The following is a 24,621-nucleotide window of genomic DNA, read 5'->3' as shown; positions in this document are numbered from 1 at the left end:
AGAAAACTGAATGCATATTCGACGCAAGCAGCTAATGCGTTTGAATGCATATTCGACGCAAGCAGCTAATGTGTTTGAAACTAATACAAGCATGCCGAGGTATACGTTTAATTTCATGTAAGCAGCTAATTAATTTCATCGCCATTTGCCATATATGTCTCAACAGCCACCATATATTGTATGGTGTCACAGACAGCCCATTTAGGTTTTGCACATACATCAGTTTACAACACAAGCAGGGGTCTAAGATTACAACAACATGAGTTCATGGCGCCACGTCCGGGTCCCTAAATCACACCATCCAAGTCCAAAAGCAGTACATGAATTACAACAACACAGGTTGGTTCTCCCGCAAAAAAAAAACACAGGTTGGTTGGATTGTAACCATCATTATTGATGAATATAAACTGGTGCAATGCATGCATATCACTCACAGCCTGGCCCTGGCTGATACTGCTGCGGAGCTTGCAATTGCAGGTGGTACCTCATTTCCATCCTCCAATGGCTTCATCTTCTGCTGCGCCTTTAGAGACGAACACAGACCAACCAATGTATCCTTTGACAGCATCGGCAGGAAGTCCATGCATCTCTCCCGCCCTCCTTTTCAGCTCCGCAATTCTTTGATCCAACTCCTGAGTTCGGGTTGGGGAACCATCGAGCTCTTCCAACATCTTCTCTACCTCAGCGATCAGCAACCGCTCCTTCAACGCGTGCTCCCTCAGACGTAGCAAAGACTCGGAACGCTCATGGAAAAGGGACATGAAGCTGACCACAAGAAGAGGTTGGACATCATCGTGATCAAGGCCAATAAAAGCAGAAGCCACAGCACCGCCGCGGACGACCGCGGCACCATCGTCTAGCCGCCTGCCCCTCTGCCCAGGCGCCACAGGCAGAACTTCAAACGGAGTGCCTGCGAACTCGCAAGGGAAATGCTGCCTCATGGTAATAACGGCCAGCATCGCCGCATCCTGCAGGGCCTCGAAGAGGCGGTGCCGCGTAGCTTCCAGTTTAACCGACCAGCCAGAGTGTTTCTGTAGCTTGATCCATACTCGATGCCCAGTAACCTGATCCTGACAGGTGATCTGCTCTTCCAGAAACCTTGGTTGGGAAAGTCCACCCAGGTGGCTGATGGCAATCCGCAGAAATAACAACCATCCATCACCTGACAGCTCGTCATCGCTCATGACTCGTGGATGTATTCCCTGCATCCAGCAAATGATGGGATCAGCGTCGCCAATAGTCAACTCAGCACTCAGCAGTATAAAAGAGAAAAAGAAGTCATTATTTCAAAGCTGTAGTTGTATATATAATCTTATAAATCCGGGCATATAGTCTACAAATATTGCATGAAGCAACCCCAAATACCCTGCAACCACCGCAAAGCGCAAACATAACACCTTATTACATTAATTAAGACCATCTCCAACAAATGAGGTAAAACAGGGGCGGTGCAAAAAATTGTCTTTTGGGGCCAAAAAACCAGTTACAACAGATGACACATCTCTATTTTGTGATGAAATTTTTTGGGGCAACCTCAAATTTTAGCTGCTGATGCATATTTCCAGCGCCACTAGCGGCTGCCCAAAAAATTGTAAATCTGTGGCGGGTCACCCCGGGTATAGAAAATGAAGACCCAAAACCGAACCTGAAAAGACGGAATAAAAACCGGTTTGCAAAACTACAGGACCGAACTAAGTATGGTCAAATTGATCCTCTGCTATGCAGGACCGAATAGTCCATATAGACCGATTTAAAATCCCACACGCGCACCACAATATCCAGGTCATGTTTATTTAATCTTTTGAAAAATAATCAAACTTGAAAAGGTGACTGCAGTTAAGAAGGCACTGACCTGTTCAAACACAGACAGCCAACTATTGACTTCGTTGCTTATGTTTCCAGAGGATCTCATTTCATCATCATAAAGATTATCTATATGATCCAGCAATCCATCCTGGCACAAATAAACTAAGCATTAGGTGCTTCAAACACAAGACATGGGATTAATGCTTTAAGGCCAATCAGTTAGAAGCGAAGTTGGTTAGCACAAAAGTGTCTTTCTTCGGTGCCCTCTGACCGGCCTCATGTTTCCAGATAATCTTCAAACACACAGATGAGAAACTAAGCTAACCTTTGCTCCTGAATATTCTTCCTGTCCATTTTCTGATAAATTGTATTGTTGAAATGGACTTTGAGGCAATAGAGGGGGAACAGCCATCTCTGGTGGACCTGAAACAGATGTCGTGATAGGGTTAACTCACAGTGTATTTAGTCCCAGTGGAAATAGGCATGCAATTCAACCATACCTAAACAAGCTACTGATGATGATATATGAAAACTGCAAAAGGCACATGACCGAGCAAAACTTGATAAAGAGTTATCAGTTTAATTGAATTATTGGATTTCTCAATTTTATACCATGCATTAACATAATTACTAATATCTAGAATCACATTAGTTTGAAACTTGCCATCAAATTTGGGCTTGGAATTCACACCAGTAGCACTATCAATTTGCTCCAGCTCTCCAAGGTGAGGCTCGATCATTCTGTGTTCAGGAACAGAAGGGGTTGTGGCTTGAAAATTTTCACCATAGGTGTCTCCATGATGCCCACTAATGAAGTCGGTGCCCTGCCAATGTTCAACTGGAATTAGGAAACATCACAAATAGACATATATATCTAGGATACTGGGGACTAGGGAAAATAACCTTCATGCTTCTAATAGGTCCCTGACCTTGCTTGATCTCATCCTCGGAGCCTGGAAGTGTTGATAAAGGAACGGGCATCGGTGAATCAAAAGAAGCTTTCTGGCATACTGCTGATCCTGAAAGTTCCTTTCTCATCTGCAAAAATAAAAAATGAAAATAAAAATTGGTTCAAAAAATCATCAACCTAAAACATGAATAGATTAATCATAAATTTATCAGCGCTCCTGAGTTTCGTCAAAAAACTTCAGGTTGATGTTCATTATTATTTTTACGCGTCAACAGCGGGCTTACGCCTGCCTGAACCTTCATTACCAAACCAAAGAAGCCATTACAAGAGAGCAGAGTTACATGTGGGGAGGAAAAAAGAAGAAATTACAAAGCATAGTAAAAAAAGACTATAATCTCTCAGCAAGGTGGAACAACATAGAGGCCCAGTCATTTAGCAAAGCTTTTTTCTGAATATTTCTGCAGCGATGAGCCCAGAGATTCAGGTTGTTTTCTGCAGCTCTAGCGATGGAGTGTAGACCCTGGTGCTCGGAGCGAAAAACCATGGCATTCCGCTATGTCCAGATGCTCCATAATAGGGACATGAGCACCGTGGAGCGGGTTTTGTTTGTCAGATCCCCATCCCAGGTGTGAAGCAGCCCCAGAGGTGTAACATGACATAGACTAGTCATCTCTTCCCAGAGAGAGGGTTTAGCTGGGCGCAATGAAATAGCAGATGAACAATAGATTTTGTCTGGCTGCAAAATGGTGGAGGTGTGCAAAGTGACGATATTTCTGTAGAATCGCCTTTCATTGGTAAAAAGGTGATCTTTCTGGGCGAACCATATGAATATTCTGCATTTATTCGGCACGTAGTTCCTCCAAATGGCCGGAGCCAGGTGATCTCCCGGTGTTCACTGCCAGACTGCCTTGTATGCAATTTTAGTGGTTAGCGGTTTACCTAGCTCCCTCAAAATCCTTCTGTCTGCAACCTGCAAATTCAAGTTTACCAAGGCCAAAGTAGTGGGCAAAGAAGTTAGCTTGCAAGTAGCCGTGAATGACAACCTAGGGGCAAGGTCTAAAGTAAGGTCACGTGTTGCCAAAACCCTAGCCACGGATAGTTTTCCTGTTGGAGAGGGTGTAAAGAGCAGGGAATTGCTGAGCAAGGGCGGTATGAGATAGAGGAAGCCATAAATCAGACTAAAAAGCCATGGCAGAGCCATCCCCTAGCAGAACCTTGGTAATGGAGCGGTACAAATCAAGGCCTTTCATGATGCCTTGCCAAATACGAATGTCCCCTTCCCCCCTCGCATCACCCCGCGCGCGACCGAGGGGGAACCCTAGTCTGCACCGCAGCCAGCCCCCCTCCACCCTTCCCTCCTCCCTCGTCGCCATAAAAGCCATAAATCAGACTAAAAAGCCATGGCAGAGCCCGTGGCATCGAGGTGGGTGGCTGTGAGGTGGCATCGAGGTCTTGGATGACAGGGCGGCGGCCCTGGTGGTGGTGTCGCGGTGCTATCGGCAAAGCCCGTGGCTTGTTGCTGCCCGATAACCATGGTCATGTGGGCGACATGGTCGCCCAGGTGTGGTGTTCGGTGGCGGTGAGTATTGGCTGGGGTGAAAATCTATTCTATCTCCGGACGGACCAGCGGCGGCGAAGCTCGTTACCTTCTTGAAGGCGTCGTCGCCGAGATCACTGCCCGTCGTGTTGCTCTAGGGGAAACTCTGACCCTCGGGTCGGGCAATGGCGGCGCTCCAGTGTCGTATTTCTTGAAGGCATCGCCTTGGAGCGCATAGTTCGTCGTATGCAGCTTCATCTCTTCGCAGTGGGGTGTTCAAGGTCGAGGACCCGGATACTCTTGTAGTGCTTGGGGTGGTGTTGTTGCGCTCAATACCTATGTATCCTGCCTTGGGTGTGTGCGTGTGTTGTGTTGGCATGTGTTTATACCGAGTTGTTTATGATCGTTTCTTTATATATAAAACGGGGCAAAAGCCATTTTCGGCAACGGTGTACACACGAGATCCCAAGCCACATTGCATTAACCGCCCATAACTAATTCCTGGCCGGATCAGAAAAGTCCCTACAATGCTTCTCAATCTCAAGTAAGGGCGACTCGACACCCCCTCCTCCCGCGTCGCCCCCGCGAGGCGGCCGGGGGCAAGCCTAAATCCCGTTGGTCTCTTCCCCCTCTCCTTCCTCCCTCGCCACCGCCTAAGGGCCACATGGTCCTCCTATTCGAGCGGTGCTAGCGCGAGCCGGCGCCTCGAGCCGGAGCGTGGAGTTGTGTCGGGCGAAACAGCGGTGTGGCGGGCAGAGGCGGAGCTCCGACGCCTCTACTTCCCCGCGGTGGGCGACCAGGTGATGGGTCGTGCTTGGCTCTCCAGGATCGGCGGTGCCGCGGCCGGATCTGGAGCCAGGTAACGCGGGCCGAGGGCCGCACGTGCTGCAACATCTCAGAAGCGGCAGGTCGGCGGGCAGGCTAGCTAGACTCCGGGTACTCCGGCGGGTGGGAAACCGCGGGCAGCGCGGATGGGTTCCCCTGTGAGCTTTCTTGGTGGTTGGCGGCGGATCTTGGGGTTTCCCTTGCGGGTAGACGGGTGTGTGTTAGTGGCCTCGCATGGAGCTACGCCAGCTGCCGAGGTGGGATGACACAGGGGGTGTCCGGTGGGGAGGTAGGCTAGAGGGATGGGAGGCACCGACGAGCTCGGGCCACCCGTCACCGCCACAGGGGTGTGTCAGTCGTGGATGCGTCCGCTCCCCCTCCTCCCCCTTTCCCCGACCGTGTGCGGGCCGATGCAGCTCCGACGTTGTTCGAGGCGGGTTGTATGATGTGGTTTTGGCGGTCGGGTGCGTCCTTTGGACCAAAGCCGGTCACTTTGGCGGGTCTTGGGGCGTCTAGATGCAGGGCAGCGCCCCTGGCGGTGGGAGATGCGACGTTCTTGGGTGGAGCATGCGTCTCAGCTAAGGGTGTGCAGCCATGGCCACGCGGGTGGTTGGCAGAGCAAGGGTACGTCGGAGGGGTGTGAGCATTGGGGTACACCACTTGCTCAGGGGCCGACGGTGGCGACGTCCATGGACGCCATATCTTTCATGAAGGCTCCGCCGCGGTGTTCCCACTCCTTGGTGATGCTCCGGGTGAAAAGTTGATCTTCGAAATCAGACGGTGCTGACTATACATGGTCGTGCCCTTTTGGAGGCACCGTCTTGAAGTCCTTACTCCGTCGTTATCCGCCTCGCCTCTCCTCGGAGGATAGCTTGTGATGGAGGTCCCCATTGGCTCCAAACGATTCAGTTTGGTAGTCGTTGAGGTGGTGTCGTGGTGCTCAGTATCTTGTCTTGGGTGTATGTTGTGTGCGGTGGTGGGTGTGTTTGTATCGGTGTGCTCGTATGATCGGTGCTTTATATATAAAGCAGGGCAAAAGATATTTTCGGTAATCTCAAATAAGGTCCCCGCAACATAAGGAAGCTCGTGGCATAGATCGTCACGAAGCAAACAAGAATAGCTATGCCTGCCAAAGACAAAAGCAGGCAATGCTAGCCAGCCAGACGCCGGTCAATCTGGTCAATAACGAAGAATAAACCCCAAAGATTAAGCTTGTGCATGGATAGAGGTAACCGCAAACAAGATTGAGGGAACAAAGCCACAGGGCAACCCAGGATCGCCACCAGCCTCGCGGCTAACCCAAGGTCGACATGAATCGGAGCGAACGTGCTTCTGTGGAAGTTAATGGTAAGCCCGGTTGTCTTGGAGAATTGCAGAAGAATGCACTTAAGAGTCTGGAGCTGAATAATGTCAGGAAGAAGGATGATTAAAGTGTCGTCGGCATACTGAAGGACAGTGCATGGCAGATGTTCATCGATCGGGTGGGAGAGCAAACCATTGCTGGAGGGATGGATGATTAACCTCTTAAGCACGTCAGCAACGATGATAACTGATACGGGGAGAGGGGGTCGCCTTGTCTCAAGCCCCTGCGGCACTTGAACCCCAGTCCAGGCCTGCCATTAAACAGCACAGAAGAGCTGGGAGACTTGTTTAACTGCTCAATACAAAGATATCAAGCCGAAGGGAAACCCTTTTGGGACATAATTAAGGATAAGGATTCCCAAGGTACAAGAGTCAAAAGCTTCATGAAATCAAGTTTTAGAACAAGTGCTGCTAATTTCCTCTTGTAGCAAGTTTGAACGATGTCCACAGCATGGACAAAGTTTTCTGTGATCCCACGCCCTCTAATAAATCTGGTTTGTTCATGGTGGATGAGGTGGTTGATGAAAGGCTGGGCTCTAGATGAAATGCATTCAGAAGCAATTTGATGGAGCAGTTTTGATGAGACACAGGGCGAAAGTTCTCCGGTTTGGAAGCATCACATTTTTTTGGAAGTAGCACGATTAGTGCTCGGTTGATGCGTTTAAGATATGCTGTACCGCCATGGAAATCGGTTAGAAGATGAAGAGGTTCCAATTTAACTAAATCCCAATTAGCTTCGTCAAAGGCTGGTCCAAGGCCGTCCAGCCCTGGGCTCGCACTATCACTCATGGCCCAAAGGGCGGTCTTGATCTCGTCCAAGGTAAAACTCATGCCGATAAGGCTTTGAGAGCTCACTAGCCTGGGCAGCAGTGTGGGAATTATGAAGCATGAGGGAGTCCAGGTCAAAGTAGAAACGAGTGCCATTGCTGATGCCAACAAGGTTTTCTTTTTAAGTTTGGCAGGATGGCCTGCTTATCGGCATGCGCGTAGCAGCATCTCCATCTACTAAAAGTAGGGGTGGTTTAATCTGTCATTGGAAAGCATTTTAATTTCATTTTTGCGATGTCTAACAGAAGTACAAACGTGCATGTAGGCGGAGTTCTTGTCACCCAGGACGCAATCCTTATTTTTTGCTCGTTGCCTCCAGACTCCAGTAGTCAGCGATCGCGGCGTAAAGGCGGTGAAGAGAAAGTTTAACTGCGACACGAAGTTGCAGTTCGAGGTCGGAAAGCCACCTAGCATCTTCAAGCTTGTCGAGGAAGTTGATGGTGGTGTGACAGTTCAGAATTAGCATCTTCGGCAATCTCCGATTGGCTGACCAGTTCTTGGCCATGTTCCTAGTGCGCTTGATTTTCAGAGAGAGGATACCATACTTTTAAATCGCGGGCGAAGGAGTTTAGCGGAAGGAAAATTGGCAGTGAAATTATAGGAAGGAAGGCCACGATCTCCGGCGAAATTGGCGCGATCGCCCGCGATTTTGGGAAGGAAGCAAATCGCGGGGAAGATTCTGAACCGCGATAGCGCCGCTATAGCGGTAATTTCGCCCGCGATTTAAAAGTATGGAGGATACCCGCCGAGCCAAGGTGAGCATGATTGCTCCCCCACACTATTCCAGTTAGCAGCAACTTTATCTTTGAACATAGGAAAGTTTAGAAGCAACCTATCAAGACGGAACATCAAGGATTTTGGGATAGTTGTCAAATGGGCACGTGATCCGATGTGGTTCTAGTAACCGAAGATAGCAAACTATCAGGGAAATTTTGAGCCCAATCCACTTTAGCAAGAGCACGGTCCAGGCGCACCAAAACCGGCAAATCTTGGTGATTTTACCACGTAATCCGCCTGTCCAGAAGCGGAAGGTCCTGAAGCTGCAGAGAGTTAATACTTAATAGTTGAGGAGAACACGTTTGCTTCCGAGAAGTTGAAGTTGTTGGAAGATTTATTGGACGGCCTGAGAGTTAAACTGAAGTCGCCGATAATTGTCCAGGGACCCGAAATTTTCGGCAGCAGATGGGATAAGGATTGCAAAAAATCCTGTTTAATGGCATGGTCGCAAGGGCCGTAAACCTTGGTGACAGCAAACTGAAGATCGTCAGACACAGACTCGAACCAGCAAGTTGGAATCCCACGCAGTAACAATCCCATCCGAGGCCCCAATGGTTTGATGTTCATTTAATTTCTCGCGGATGATACAAAGAGGAAAACAATAAGTTCGTCGCTGAAGCCTAGATCAGCGAGAAATGAACAACGAACCCCCGGGGCCGGAAACGATCTACCCAACCCAACGCCCCGGCGATCCAGGGAGACGCGAGCGGCGCCGCATCCATGCCCGCTGGAGGTCGGCGGCGGCGCACCGATTTCGCTCGAGATGGGGGTTAAGTCGGACGCACGCACCTCAGATGTGGAGGAGGAGCCGAGCACGGCGTCGGCGAGGGCGCTGAGGGGTTTGGCGGATGAGGACGACGAACCCGGCGCCGCGCAGCCGGCGCGACCGGTCACCAGATCGCGCATGCCCATCCTCGCCGACCACGCCGACCGCGTGTCCACGGGTAACCGACGGCGTCGCGCGGGGCGTTGCTGACGTTGGTGGTGGTGTGTTGGAGGCGGCTTCGATCTGGGGGTTTTGACTTTTGAGTCGACCGGCACTTGTCTCGGGCCCTGTCTACGGCTATTTGTATCGTCGGCGATTAGGGCTTCCCCCTTGTCTGACGCCACTTTGCCACCCCGCGTGGGAAAATTGCGATGGCCCATTTTATTTTATTTTGAGATGGATGTGATGGCCCATTTGAATTGCATGAATTTCGTGCCAAATTTTATGAGAAGTTTTTCTTTTTAGTTGGAGATTTTATGAGAATTTTGACACTAAAAGAACCGAAGAGGGCAATTTTAAACATAATTCAAACAAAATACAATTTTCCCCAAAAAATAAACATGATTTCGACTACTTCATACTATTGCTCCAAACTCAAATACATGTCTCAGGACTTAAAACATGTCTACACTTCCTACCAAGTGAAATAGGTTTAATTTGTTATTTGTTTTCTCAAAAAAATTATCCAATCTTTCACAAATTATCCAAAACAGGCCACTTACAAGTGTTTGTGTGTGCAACCCTGTAGAAACTGTGCTAAGATGGATAAAGGAAAAGGGCCACTAAGAGCGTGCATCATTTGATAGATCATCACAATATAAGCAACTTTCTTGTTTGAGTTTGAGTTGCAAGAACCTTACAAGAGCACACTATTTCATAATTAGAGCTCTCAGACGTCGACCTGGTCTTAAGGCTCGGGATGTTGATTGCATGTAAATTTTTGTTTTAAATTACCAAACCACTCTGCTTCATGTGTTATGTATCAGCGTCTATTCCTCAAAAAAGCGTTCTAGAGATTAAATGCACATAAGCTTTTGGTTATTGATTTACGGCTTTGTATGAGCTGTTAGGCAACACCAATGCAAGCCACATAACTACGTGAAAGTCAAGAAATGTGAGGTTGTCCATTAAATAGGTCATAGACATGGGCTGTCAACAAAAACAACCTCTAAGAAATTGAATGTATGTAACTTCTTGGATGTTTTTTATTTTTGTATGAGGTGTTAGGAACCGATGCAAACCACGTAGCTATGTAAAAGGCCAAGCACTACCAGAACAATAAATGTATTGATGCTACCAACAAGTGCACAATGTGCAATACAAAGGGAAGAAGTAAAGGAAAAACTTCAATACAACACTCGGTTGAGTCACGTGGTTTTCACCTACTCCTTAATAAGGAAAATGATTAGATTGACTTATACCATAGCTCAAAAAATAATGTAGTTTTCTTCCCACAAACTCCCCAAGATGTATAGGATAACTCAGTCAAATGAGTATTGATTGTCTTTTGGAATGGAATTTCACGAGGAAAACCACCAGCCTTTCATAAAAATGGGGCCCAAAATCCGGCGAAGGATCGCTGAACAGGTTCATGATCACAGACCACTTAAACTATTTCGCTAAACTGCAACCAATAAATATGTGCTCATACATCTCATGTGTCATGATTAGCACAAAGAGGGCAGGCAACATTATCCATTGATCCTAGGTTTCAAGTTGTGTTTAAGAAGGATTCTTTTTTAAAAGAAGGCTCGAGACAAGCCCAGCTTTGAATTAATAAAGTCATCAAGTGGCAACTATGATTTTGACACTTTATATTATTGCTCCAAATTCCAAACTCAAATGCATGTCTTAGGACTTAAACTTGCCTACTCTTCCTACAAAGTGAATCGGGTTTATTTTTTTGATTAATTTCTCAAAACTACATTATTATTTTATCCAATCTTTCAAAAATTATCCTAATCAAGCCACTTGTTAGTGTTTATTTGTGCGACTACATAAACATTGTTCTGTGATCGACACAGACACCACCAATAGGAGAAGGGACACTAATAAAGTGTGACATTTGATGAGCTCGCCACAATATATACATCCTGCTTGTTTGAGTTTGAGTTGCGAGAATGTTACAACTTACAAACACACACTATTTTGTAATTAGGGTTCTTGGACGTCAACTTGGTCTTAAGTCTCGAGACGTTGATTGCATGTATTTTCAATAAAAAAATCTCTATTATCAATCAAGCCATGTGTAAACGTTGTCAAACCACTCCAGTTCATGTGATATGTCGGTATCTATCCCAAAATAACCTCCTATAGATTAAATGCATCTAAGTTTTTGGTTATTAGATTTTTTTAGTTTTGTATGAGGGTGTCGGGCAACAACGATGCAAGCCACGTAATGTAAAAGCCCAACATTGTGAGGACTTCCATCAAATAGGTCATATACACATCACTTCTTAATAACAACTTCCGAGGTATTGAATGTACAAAACTTTTTTGGGTAAGAAGTTTTTGGTTTTATATGAGGTGTTAGCTAACACCGATGCAAGCTACGTAACTATGTAAAATGTCGAGTACTACGAGGACTTCCATCAAATAGGTCATAGACACAACCTTGACTTTAATTAAAAGGGCCACTTTAGAAGTTAACGTGTATGTGATATGACCAACGGCGGAGCTATGTACAAGGTTGAGGGGGTCGTCACCCCCCCCCCCCCCCGCCCAAATGACATTTATTTTTTACTAGGTAGTAATTGCCCCTGCAGCTTTGGGACAGGCCCATCTTGCCATCCACATGCACCCACAAGCCCATCATCACACTTCACGCACAGGCTTCGGCTGCTTTGCCTCTATTCCCCAGCCACCCTCGGGCACGCCTGCGCGTCCATCCATGAATTAGGCAATCATCCACCATGTCGCCGCACTGCCTCGACCCTGACGCCGATTGGAAGCTCATCACCCTGATCCGCGCACCGCCGGTTAACTGACACCGAGGAAGGAGGAGGGGCAAGAACGTGTTGGGGAACGCAGTATTTAAAAATTTTACCTACGATCACGCAAGATCTATCTAGGAGATGCATAGAAACGAGCGGGGAGAGTGTGTCCACGTATCCTCGTAGACCGAAAGCGGAAGCGTTTAGTAACGCAGTTGATGTAGTCGAACGTCTTCGTGATCCAACCGATCCAAGCACCGAATGTACGGCACCTCCGCGTTCAGCACATGTTCAGCTCGATGACGTCCCTCGATCTCTTGATCCAGTTGAGGACGAGGGAGAGTTTCATCAGCACGACGGCGTGACGACGGTGATGATGAAATTACCAGCGCATGGCTTCGCCTAAGCACTACGACGATATGGCCGAGGTGTGTAACTGTGGAGGGGGCACCGCACACGGCTAAGAGAAGACTTGGTGTGCCTTTGGGGTGCCCCCCTCCCACGTATATAAAGGGGGGAGGAGAGGTGGCTGGCCCAAGGGGGCGCGCCATGGGGGGGAGTCCTACTTGGACTCCCGGTCCAAGTAGGATTCGCCCCCCCCCCCTTTCCTATTCCCCCTAGGAGAAGGAGGGAAGGAGGAGGAGAAGAGAAGGAAAGGGTCCCCCCCAACCCTAGTCCAATTCGGATTAGGCTTGGGGGGCGCGCGCCACCGCCTCCTCTCTCATCTAGGGCCCATGAAGGCCCATTAACTCCTCGTTGGGGTTCCGGTAACCCCTGGTACTCCGGAAAATGCCCGAACCTTTTCGAAACCATTCCGGTGTCCAGACATAACCTTCCAATATATCAATCTTTATGTCTCGACCATTTCGAGACTCCTCGTCATGTTCGTGATCTCATCCGGACTCCGAACAAACTTCGGTCATCAAATCACATAACTCATAATATAGATCGTCATCGAACGTTAAGCATGCGGACCCTACGGGTTCGAGAACTATGTAGACATGACCGAGACACGTCTTCAATCAATAACCAATAGCGGAACCTGGATGCTCATATTGGTTCCTACATATTCTACGAAGATCTTTATCGGTCAAACCGCATAAGAACATGCGTCACTCCCTTTGTCATCGGTATGTTACTTGCCCGAGATTCGATCGTCGGCATCATCATACCTAGTTCAATCTCGTTACTGGCAGGTCTCTTTACTCATTCCGTAATACATAATCCCGCAACTAACTCATTAGTCACATTTCTTGAAAGGCTTGTAGTGATGTCCATTACCGAGAGGGCCCAAAGATACCTCTCCGATACTCGGAGTGACAAATCATAATCTCGATCTATGCCAACCCAACAAACACCTTCGTAGACACCTGTAGAGCATCTTTATAATCAACCAGTTACGTTGTCATGTTTGATAGCACACAAGGTGTTCTTCCGGTATTCGGGAGTTGCATAATCTCATAGTCAAAGGAATATGTATAAGTCATGAAGAAAGCAATAGCAATAAAACTGAATGATCAACATGCTAAGCTAACGGATGGGTCTTGTCCATCACATCATTCTCCCAATGATGTGATCACGTTCATCAAATGACAACACATGTCTATGGTTAGGAAACTTAACCATGTTTGATTAACGAGCTAGTCAAGTAGAGGCATACTAGGGACATTCTGTTTTGTCTATGTATTCACACATGTACTAAGTTTCCGGTTAATACAATTCTATCATGAATAATAAACATTTATCATGATATAAGAAATTTATATAACAACTTTATTATTGCCTCTAGAGCATATTTCCTTCAGACCGCGCCTGAGACCGTCGTCTTCGGCTCTTCGCCACTGGCCGGTCCGGTGGTCGTTCATGTTGGTCGGCCGGCCATCGTCACCGGCTACTCCATCCCATACGAATTGGGCTACTGGACTTTGTAAGTGCCCTGTGCCCAGCTCAATTGCAAGTTGCAACCTTAAAATATTGGAATTTGGATCCCCTGTGTGCAGTGTTGCATGTACGACGGTGAAATTAGGAAAACTGCGAGCATCACTAAAATTTGGAGTTTCTTGTAGTTTCATGTATGAGTTTGATTAGTATTTAGTAAGTAGTGTACCTATTCATCTTATCTAATTTGGGATTTCTTGTTTCTTGCACCACGGATTTGTCTGTTGATATGTAGTACTACTTCTTTTTTTATTGTTAGTTGGCTCACAGAATGTCATTGAGGTTCGAAGGCTGATGCTATAAGTAGACAAGTTGTATATTTTGATGCAGTCAATTCTCATAAGGAGTATATATTTCTAATTATACATGCATTTTGCAACCAATATGGATAATAATCCGTATAAATTTTCCAGGAGGCTACAGGTTCTGGTTTGCTGTGGGGTTTTTTTGTCATCCCCCCCCCCCCCCCTCCGCCACTGGATATGACGAGGCTAGTGCGAGATAATACATCGTTTCTTCTGGGTTGCAGAGGGAAACATTTAATTGTTTTAAACAAACTTGCAAGCACAACAAATAATTATTTTGTTATGAGGGTTTTGTACGAATATGTGTCAATGCTCAAGACGTTTGCTGATGGTGTAATACACAGGGGTGGTGTCTTTGTGGGGAGCCCGACAACAGGCAAGCCACGGGGACTGGAAAGCCCACTAAGAGGCTAGCGACAGGAAGGAGCCCGGGGGATCGAATAAGACATCTAGAGACCATCTTGGCCCCCAAGTCTACATGAAGGCAAGCAAATTGGATCTATCCCTTGTAAAACCCTAGTCACTTTGTCCATATAAGGAGGGGCTACGGGGCTCTTATTCTCATCTACTTTTGTAGACCTAGACTCAACGTAGCAAAATACAAAACCCCCATTGTAATCCATTGCATGAGGTATCTTACCATGAATACAAACACAAAACAGGACGTAGGGTATTACTACTCATCGTAGGACCAAACCTGGGTAAACTCTCTGTGCGACCTTCGTCCTAGTACTTCCGTCCACGCTCGCTACCCTACCGAGGGCACTGACGGATGTACCGTCAGTTGCATATACATTTCTTTGGGAAAAATATATGAATCAAGTTTTCTGTTATTAGATTTTTTTTGAAGGGGAATTAGATTTTGGTTTTGTAGTGTGTCTTAGGGCAAGATAACAGTTGCATGTGCAAATCTCCATGTGTTCTCAAGGAAAATGTATAATTTTACTATGCAATCTTTGCATGCACAACCAAAAAAATATTAAGTAGCTAGGTTTTTAGGATGACATTGCGCTAGTGATCAAGGTGTTGGTTGCATATAGCGAAAATGTATTATCTGCCATACCATATGTAACATTAACAAATCACTCTACTCCGTGTGATACACTCCTATCGAAACAATGTCATGTGTGTTAGGCAACCCAGGTCATGCAAGGCCATATTCCATGAGATTGTGATCAAGCGTGCACGCTAGGGGTGGGGTAAGAATAACATCATAGGGAGACAGTACATGTAAAGAAGGTCGTGCGAGGGCGAGGCAATCTAAAGGAGAAAAGCAATGAGAAATTTCAAAAAAAATGGGTATCCAGTTTAGCCAACGTCGACCGTTGTCGCCATTTACTATCACATGAAGCTCACACGAAGACTAGATGTCATGAGTTCACTGACTGCTTGTTAAGGAAGCAAATCAATTGGACTAACTTATATGAAAGCTCAGAAAATCATGTAGTTATGTTCCCACAAATTCATCAATATGCATTGGAAATAACTCCGTCAAATGAGCATGGATCGACTTTTTGGAATGGAAATGAAAGCTCTCCGGGAAAACAACTGGTTTACAAGGAATGGGATCTGAACTCCCGCAAATGATCGGCCCACGATGCCACAGACTTTTGAATTTGTTTCACAAAGCTACAACCTAAAAAGATGTGTGTGGATGCCTTGTCATGGTTACCACCTGTTGGAAATATGAGCATTTTACCAAATGATTTTATTAATAAAAATATTAGATAAAGCATGACTAATATAACATGGATAAAAGTAGTCATGCGATCTAACACAGAGAAGGTAAATAACATCCGGATATTGTCTTTGGAGGCCGAGCTCCATGGAGCTCGGTTTTGAAAATTTTGAATTTTGTTGAATTTCATATTTTCTACATTTCAAAAAATTTCTGAAAAAAAACACACACATACATGAAGGCCTAACACACACGTGTGTAAATTTTCAGGGCAAAATAAGTTGAAATGAGGGCTGTGCAAAAAAGACAAATCTGAGGCTTTTTAACACATGACACTATTCATCCTCCCGGACCAGGAATTTGTCTTTTTTGTATAGGTCACATTCCAACGTTTTTCATTCTGAAATTTTACACACGTAGGCATAACATACTTGTTTACTTGCACAATTTTTTCCAGATTTTTTTGAAACCGAAAAGTTTGAATTTTGATTTGTTTTCAAAAAAAGGCCTCCATGGCTCCCGGGAGCCAAACGTCCGTTCTCAATAACATCTTCATATATGAACTACAACCAAACATGTCTAAAGCAGATAGTAGAACAGGTTGCATAAATAACGTAGAACCTAACATATGTAGGACAGACAATAGAGCAAAGAACTGCGAGAGAACCTCTAACAGAAAGAGCAAGAACACATACGGGACAGCAGCAGCAGTAGCACTGGACTTGGGGTCGGTGTCGTCGCCAGCCATGTCGTCGAGAAGGTCGTCGACGTCGGGGAAGAAGTCGTCGTCGGGGAAGTAGTCGTCGGAGTCTGGGGCGTCCGTGACGAAGAAGTCGGTAGTCGCGCTGAGCGCTCCCCAAAAAACTTATCACCCTTTTCCCGTACAGGACTCAAAAGGTGCGGTTCCGGAGGCCTACTGTCCTGACCTGTGGTGCACACCGCAAGCCGGAATGGGGAAGAACGTAGCAGCAGCGCAGTGCTCAGGAACTTGTGGCGAGAGGAAGAAGAGGTTCTAGTGTGTCTCTCTGGGAGGAGCGACCTCCCTTTTATACGCACGGGAGAGGGACGCGAACAGGCTGCGATGGGAGGTGAAGCAACGGAGGGAGACGAAGCGAACAGGCAGTGGCCGAAGAGGCGCGCCGTTCGAATTTAGTGTCCACTTCAGAAAACGTTTCAGCTCCTGCGTGACCTTTCGTATACCCGTCGTGAGTGGCAAAAATTTAGACATCGGCTCGGCTCATACCCGCAACCCGCAACCCGCAACCCGCGGCGCGGCGCGGCGCGGCGTGACGAGGCGTAGCGTGGCGTGGCGAGGCGGGCGGCGGAGGAGGAGCGCGCGTGGATGTCCCTCTTGTTCTCATCCTCATACATGTGGAGAAAGGTCCAACTCCCTCTAAACTAGCAATGTGGGACTAAACTTTGTTCCACCTCTTGCCTTGCATGAATGGGATGCGTGGGCCTCTAGGATTTATTAGGATGAAACTGCTATTGAGCTATGCCCAAAAATAGACAAAATTCCAGCAATCCCCCACCAGATCCCAGAGGCACACAAAATTTGTCTCTGGTTCCAAAACACTGTTTTATATACCGGTACTGTAGTGGAGACTGTTAAGTTGAACTTCCACCTAGAACTCTATGCTACACTAGTAAGCAACTTGAAAAGTGGACTGGGCTTTGAACTGCAAGTTTTCTGCCAATCTAGCTTCACATAAAGCCTTGACCGATACGTGGCTACCGTGGGTCTTCCCCGCGGGTGGAGCTTATGCGTCATACTCCGAGACCTTTCATGAGTTTACTAGAGAGAACCCTACTCTCATAGATTGCAACGTTTAACAACCAGACTCATATAGATGTGTTCTTCAAAAGATGTTCTGCAGGACAACATCTCTACTTAAAAGAGCCACTTAGAACACATTAAGATATACATCAACCTGCCATGCAGATTAGAAGAGTATTGCATCTTCATGGAGTAGTATTATTAATAGTAAGGATACTCTCCTCTCAGTTGACCAACAGCTTGTCTTCCACATCTAATTCACGGGATCTCCGATCATAAAGAATAGGTTACCACTATGAACAACTCATATTGTGGGTCTCATACCCATCTCTCTCGATGCATTATCTATCACATTACGTGATAGACCCTTAGTAAAAGGATCTGCCAGATTTTTAGACGTTTGGATATAATCCAATGCAATAACTCCGGAGTTTTTCATTTTCCTGATAGACTTTAACCTTCTCTGAACGTGTCTTGATGATTTTATGTTATCCTTTGAGCTGCTCACTTTCGTGATCACAGTTTGATTGTCGCAGTTCATAAGGATACCCGGTACAAGTTCCTCAACAACCGGTAAGTCATTCAAGAGCCCACGAAGCCAATCTGCTTCGACCGTAGCTGTATCTAGTGCTGTGAGTTCTGCTTCCATTGTTGACCTTGTTAAGACGGTCTGCTTGTAAGACTTCCAAGAAACAGCGCCACCTCCATGAGTGAATACATAACCGCTCGTGGCCTTTATCTCATCAGCATCTGAGATCCAGTTTGAGTCACTATACCCTTCAAGCACCTTTGGGTGCCCAGTGTAGTGAATTCCATAATTCGCAGTGCCTTTCAAATAACGCAAAACTCTCTCTATAGCTTTCCAATGCACATATCCTAGTTTTGAAACAAGCCGACTCAGTTTGCTAACAGCAAAAGAGATGTCAGGTCTTGTAGCACCGGCTAAGTACATAAGCGAGCCAATAATCTGAGAATACTTCAATTGGTCTCTAGCAATTCTTCGATTCTTTTGAAGCAACATGATACGTCTCCAACGTATCTATAATTTTTTATTGCTACATGCTATATTATCTACTGTTTTAGACATTATTGGGCTTTATTATCCACTTCTATATTATTTTTGGGACTAACCTATTAACCGGAGGCCCAACCCAGAATTGCTGTTTTTTACCTGTTTTAGGGTTTCGAAGAAAAGGAATATCAAACGGAGTCCAAATGGAATGAAACATTCGAAAACGTGATTTTCTCATCAGACAAGATCCAGGAGACTTGGACCCTCCGTCAAGAAAGCCACGAGGTGGTCAAGAGGGTAGGGGCGCCCCCCCCCTAGGGCGTGCCCCCTGCCTTGTGGGTCCCTCGAAGCTCCTCCGACGTACTTCTTCCTCCTATATATATCCACGTACCCCCAAACGATCGGGGACGGAGCCAAAAACCTAATTCCACCGCCGCAACTTTCTGTATCCATGAGATCTCATCTTGGGGCCTATTCCGGAGCTCCGCCGGAGGAGGCATCGATCACGGAGGGCTTCTACATCATCATCCAAGCCCCTCCGATGAAGTGTGAGTAGTTTACTTCAGACCTACGGGTCCATAGTTAGTAGCTAGATGGCTTCTTCTCTCTTTTTGGATCTCAGTACAATGTTCTCACCCTCTCTCGTGGAGATCTATTCGATGTAATCTTCTTTTTGCGGTGTGTTTGTTGAGACCGATGAATTATGGGTTTATGATCAAGTCTATCTATGAATAATATTTGAATCTTCTCGGAATTATTTTATGTATGATTGGTTATATTTGCAAGTCTCTTCGAATTATCAGTTTGGTTTGGCGTACTAGATTGGTTGTTCTTGCCATGGGAGAAGTGTTTAGCTTTGGGTTTAATCTTGCGGTGTCCTTTCCCAATGACAGAAGGGGCAGCAAGGCACGTATTGTATCATTGCCATCGAGGATAACAATATGGGGTTTTTATCATATTTCATGAAACTATCCCTCTACATCATGTCATCTTGCTTAAGGCATTACTCTGTTTTTAACTTAATACTCTAGATGCATGCTGGATAGCGGTCGATGAGTGGAGGTATAGTAGTAGATGCAGGCAGGAGTCGGTCTACTTGTCTCGGACGTGATGCCTATATACATGATCATACCTAGATATTCTCATTGTTGGAAATATGCCCTAGAGGTAATAATAAAATGGTTATTATTATATTTCCTTGTTCATGATAATTGTTTATTGTTCATGCTATAATTGTGTTATCCGGAAATCGTAATACATGTGTGAATACATAGACCACAACACGTCCCTAGTGAGCCTCTAGTTGACTAGCTCGTTGAACAAAAGATAGTCATGGTTTCCTGACTATGGACATTAGATGTTATTGATAACGAGATCACATCATTAGGAGAAGGATGTGATCGACAAGACCCAATCCTAAGCATAGCTTAAAGATCGTGTAGTTCGTTTGCTAGAGCTTTTCCAAATGTCAAGTATCATTTCCTTAGACCATGAGATTGTGCAACTCCCGGATACCGTAGGAGTGCTTTGGGTGTGCCAAACGTCACAACGTAAATGGGTGACTATAAAGGTGCACTACGGGTATCTCCGAAAGTGTCTGTTCAGTTGGCACGAATCGAGACTGGGATTTGTCACTCCGTATGACACAGAGGTATCTATGGGCCCACTCGGTAATGCATCATCATAATGAGCTCAATGTGACCAAGTGGTTGATCACGGGATCATGCATTACGGTACGAGTAAAGTGACTTGCCGGTAACGAGATTGAACGAGGTATTGGGATACCGACGATCGAGTCTCGGGCAAGTAACGTACCGATTGACAAGGGGAATTGTATACGGGATTGATTGAATCCTCCACATAATGGTTCATCCGATGAGATCATCGAGGAGCATGTGGGAGCCAACATGGGTATCCAGATCCTGCTGTTGGTTATTGACCGGAGAATCGTCTCGGTCATGTCTGCGTGTCTCCCGAACCCGTAGGGTCTACACACTTAAGGTTCGGTGACGCTAGGGTTGTTGAGATATTAGTATACAGTAACCCGAAAGTTGTTCGGAGTCCCGGATGAGATCCCGGACGTCACGAGGAGTTCCCGAATGTTCCGGAGGTGAAGATTTATATATAGGAAGTCAAGTTTCGGCCATCAGGAAAGTTTCGGGGGTGATCGTATTGTACCGGGACCACCGGGTGGGGCCACCTATTCCGGAGGGCCCCATGGGCTGAAGTGGGAGGGGAACCAGCCCCTGGTGGGCTGGTGCGCCCCCCCCCCCCCCATGGGCCTCCCCCTGCGCCTAGGGTTGGAAACCCTAGGGGTGGGGGGCGCCCCACTTGGCTTGGGGGGCAAGCCACCCCCTTGGCCGCCGCCCCCCCTTGGAGATCCCATCTCCTAGGGCCGGCACCCCCCTAGGGGTCCTATATATAGTGGGAGGGAGGGAGGGCAGCCGCACCCTAGCCCCTGGCGCCTCCCTCTCCCTCCCGTGACACCTCTCCCTCTCGCTAAGCTTAGCGAAGCCCTGCCGGGATCACCGTTGCTTCCACCACCATGTCGTTGTGCTGCTGGATCTCCATCAACCTCTCCTTCCCCCTTGCTGGATCAAGTTGGAGGAGACGTCTTCCCAACCATACGTGTGTTGAACGCGGAGGTGTCATCCGTTCGGCGCTAGGTCATCGGTGATTTGGATCACGACGAGTACGACTCCATCAACCCCGTTCTCTTGAACGCTTCCGCTCGCGATCTACAAGGGTATGTAGATGGACTCCCCTCTCCCTCGTTGCTAGATGACTCCATATATTGATCTTGGTGATGCGTAGAAAATTTTAAAATTCTGCTGCGTTCCCCAACAGTGGCATCATGAGCTAGGTCTATGCGTAGTTTCTATGCACGAGTAGAACACAAAGCAGTTGTGGGCGTCGATATTGTCAATTTACTTGCCGTTACTAGTCTTATCTTGATTCGGCGGCATCGTGGGATGAAGCGGCCCGGACTGACCTTACACGTACGCTTACGTGAGACTGGTTCCACTGACTGACATGCACTAGTTGCATAAGGTGGCTAGCGGGTGTCTGTCTCTCCCACTTTAGTCGGATCGGATTCGATGAAATGGTTCCTTATGAAGGGTAAATATAAATTGGCATATCACGTTGTGGTTTTGGCGTAGGTAAGAAATGTTCTTGCTAGAAACCTATAGCAGCCACGTAAAAACTTGCAACAACAATTAGAGGACGTCTAACTTGTTTTTGCAGCATGTGTCGTGTGATGTGATATGGCCAAAAGGATATGATGAATGATATATGTGATGTATGAGATTGATCATGTTCTTGTAATAGGAATCATGACTTGCATGTCGATGAGTATGACAACCGGCAGGAGCCACAGGAGTTGTCTTAATTTATTTATGACCTGCGTGTCAACATAAACGTCATGTAATTACTTTACTTCATTGCTAAAGCGTTAGCCATAGTAGTAGAAGTAATAGATGACGAGACAACTTCAAGAAGACATGATGATGGAGATCGTGATGATGGAGATCATGGTGTCGTGCCGGTGACAATGATGATCATGGATCCCCGAAGATGGAGATCAAAAGGAGTAAATGATATTGGCCATATCATGTCACTATTTGATTGCATGTGATGTTTATCATGTTTTACATCTTATTTTCTTAGAACGACGGTATCTTAAATAAGATGATCCCTCGTAATAATTTCAAGAAAGTGTTCCCCCTAACTATGCACCGTTGCAAAGGTTCGTTGTTTCGAAGCACCACGTGATGGTCGGGTGTGATAGATTCTAATGTTCGAATACAACGGGTGTAAGCCAGATTTACACACGCAATACACTTAGGTTGACTTGACGAGCCTAGCATGTACGGACATGGCCTCGGAACACAGAAGACCGAAAGGTCGAGCATGAGTCATATAGAAGATACGATCAACATGAAGATGTTCACCGATGTTGACTAGTCCGTCTCACGTGATGATCGGACACGGCCTAGTTGACTCGGATCATGTTTCACTTAGATGACTAGAGGGATGTCTATCTCAGTGGGAGTTCATTGAATAATTTGATTAGATGAACTTAATTATCATGAACTTAGTCTAAAATCTTTACATTATGTCTTGTAGATCAAATGGCCCACGCTAATGTTGCCCTCAACTTCAACGCGTTCCTAGAGAAAACCAAGCTGAAAGATGATGGCAACAACTATACGGACTGGGTCTGGAACCTGAGGATCATCCTCATAGCTGCCAAGAAAGATTGTGTCCTAGAAGCACCGCTAGGTGACGCACCCATCCCAGAGAACCAAGACATTATGAACGCTTGGCAGTCACGTGCTGATGATTACTCCCTCGTTCAGTGTGGCATGCTTTACAGCTTAGAACCGGGGCTCCAAAAGCGTTTTGAAAAACACGGAGCATATGAGATGTTCGAAGAGCTGAAAATGGTTTTCCAAGCTCATGCCCGAGTCGAGAGATATGAAGTCTCTGACAAGTTCTTCAGTTTTAAGATGGAGGAAAATAGTTCTGTCAGTGAGCACATACTCAAAATGTCTGGGTTGCATAACCGCTTGACTCAGCTGGGAGTTAACCTCCCGGATGACGTGGTCATTGACAAAATCCTTCAGTCGCTTCCACCGAGCTATAAGAGCTTTGTGATGAACTTCAATATGCAGGGGATGGAAAAGACCATTCCTGAGGTATATTCAATGCTGAAATCAGCGGAGGTGGAGATCAAAAAGGAACATCAAGTGTTGATGGTGAATAAAACCACTAAGTTTAAGAAAGGCAAGGGTAAGAAGAACTTCAAGAAGGACGGCAAGGGGGTTGCCACGCTCGGTAAGCAAGCTGCCGGGAAGAAGCCAAAGAATGGACCCAAGCCCGAGACTGAGTGTTTTTATTGCAAGGGAAGTGGTCACTGGAAGCGGAACTGCCCCCAAATACTTAGCGGACAAGAAGGCCAGCAACACTAAAGGTATATGTGATATACATGTAATTGATGTGTACCTTACCAGTACTCGTAGTAGCTCAAATTTGATCTACAAAGCAAGAGCTGCGGAATAAGCGGAGACTGGCGAAGGACGAGGTGACGATGCGCGTCAGGAATGGTTCCAAGGTCGATGTGATCGCCGTCGGTACGCTACCTCTACATTTACCTACGGGATTAGTTTTAAATCTCAATAATTGTTATTTAGTGCCAGCTTTGAGCATGAACATTGTATCAGGATCTCGTTTAATTCGAGATGGCTACTCATTTAAATCCGAGAATAATGGTTGTTCTATTTATATGAGAGATATGTTTTATGGTCATGCTCCGCTGGTGAATGGTTTATTCTTAATGGATCTCGAGCGTAATGTTACACATATTCATAGTGTGAATACCAAAAGATGTAAGGTTGATAATGATAGTCCCACATACTTGTGGCACTGCCGCCTTGGTCACATAGGTGTCAAACGCATGAAGAAGCTCCATGCAGATGGACTTTTGGAGTCTCTTGATTACGAATCATTTGACACGTGTGAACCATGCCTCATGGGTAAAATGACCAAGACTCCGTTCTCAGGAACAATGGAGCGAGGAACCAACTTATTAGAAATCATACATACTGATGTGTGCGATCCAATGAGTGTTGAGGCTCGCGGTGGCTATCGTTATGTTCTCACCCTCACTGATGACTTGAGTAGATATGGGTATGTCTACTTAATGAAACACAAGTCTGAGACCTTTGAAAAGTTCAAGGAATTTCAGAGTGAGGTTGAGAATCAACGTGACAGGAAAATCAAGTTCTTGCGATCAGATCGTGGGGGGGGGGATACTTGAGTCACGAATTTGGCACACACTTAAGGAAATGTGGAATAGTTTCATAACTCACGCCGCCTGGAACACCTCAGCGTAATGGTGTGTCCGAACGTCGTAATCGCACTCTATTGGATATGGTGCGATCTATGATGTCTCTTACCGATCTACCGCTGTCATTTTGGGGCTATGCTTTAGAGACTGCCGCGTTCACTTTAAATAGGGCTCCGTCGAAATCCGTTGAGACGACACCGTATGAATTATGGTTTGGGAAGAAACCTAAGATGTCGTTTCTAAAAGTTTGGGGATGTGATGCTTATGTCAAGAAACTTCAACCTGAAAAGCTCGAACCCAAATCGGAAAAATGCGT

General features: G+C 46.3%; 1 protein-coding gene across 2 annotated transcripts; it reads right to left on the bottom strand.

The window, feature by feature from the left end:
* Window positions 1-206: 206 nt before the first annotated feature.
* On the bottom strand, window positions 207-9,069 carry LOC123107223 (uncharacterized). 2 transcript variants are annotated; one of them, XM_044529222.1, is made up of 6 exons: window positions 8,835-9,069; window positions 2,710-2,844; window positions 2,471-2,630; window positions 2,132-2,229; window positions 1,853-1,954; window positions 207-1,202 (listed from the first exon to the last, which is right to left on the bottom strand). In XM_044529222.1, the coding sequence occupies exons 1-6, from the start codon at window positions 8,955-8,957 to the stop codon at window positions 486-488; spliced, it is 1,335 nt and encodes a 444-aa protein (XP_044385157.1). In that variant the 5' UTR covers window positions 8,958-9,069; the 3' UTR covers window positions 207-485. The 2 variants fall into 2 exon arrangements, with proteins under 2 accessions (XP_044385157.1, XP_044385158.1); XM_044529223.1 differs by having other exon boundaries at window positions 2,498-2,630.
* Window positions 9,070-24,621: the final 15,552 nt, after the last annotated feature.

This window comes from Triticum aestivum, chromosome 5A, assembly GCF_018294505.1.
Source record: "Triticum aestivum cultivar Chinese Spring chromosome 5A, IWGSC CS RefSeq v2.1, whole genome shotgun sequence".
In the NCBI taxonomy this organism is placed as follows: Eukaryota; Viridiplantae; Streptophyta; class Magnoliopsida; order Poales; family Poaceae; genus Triticum; species Triticum aestivum.
This window is presented reverse-complemented; position numbering and strand designations above follow the sequence as displayed.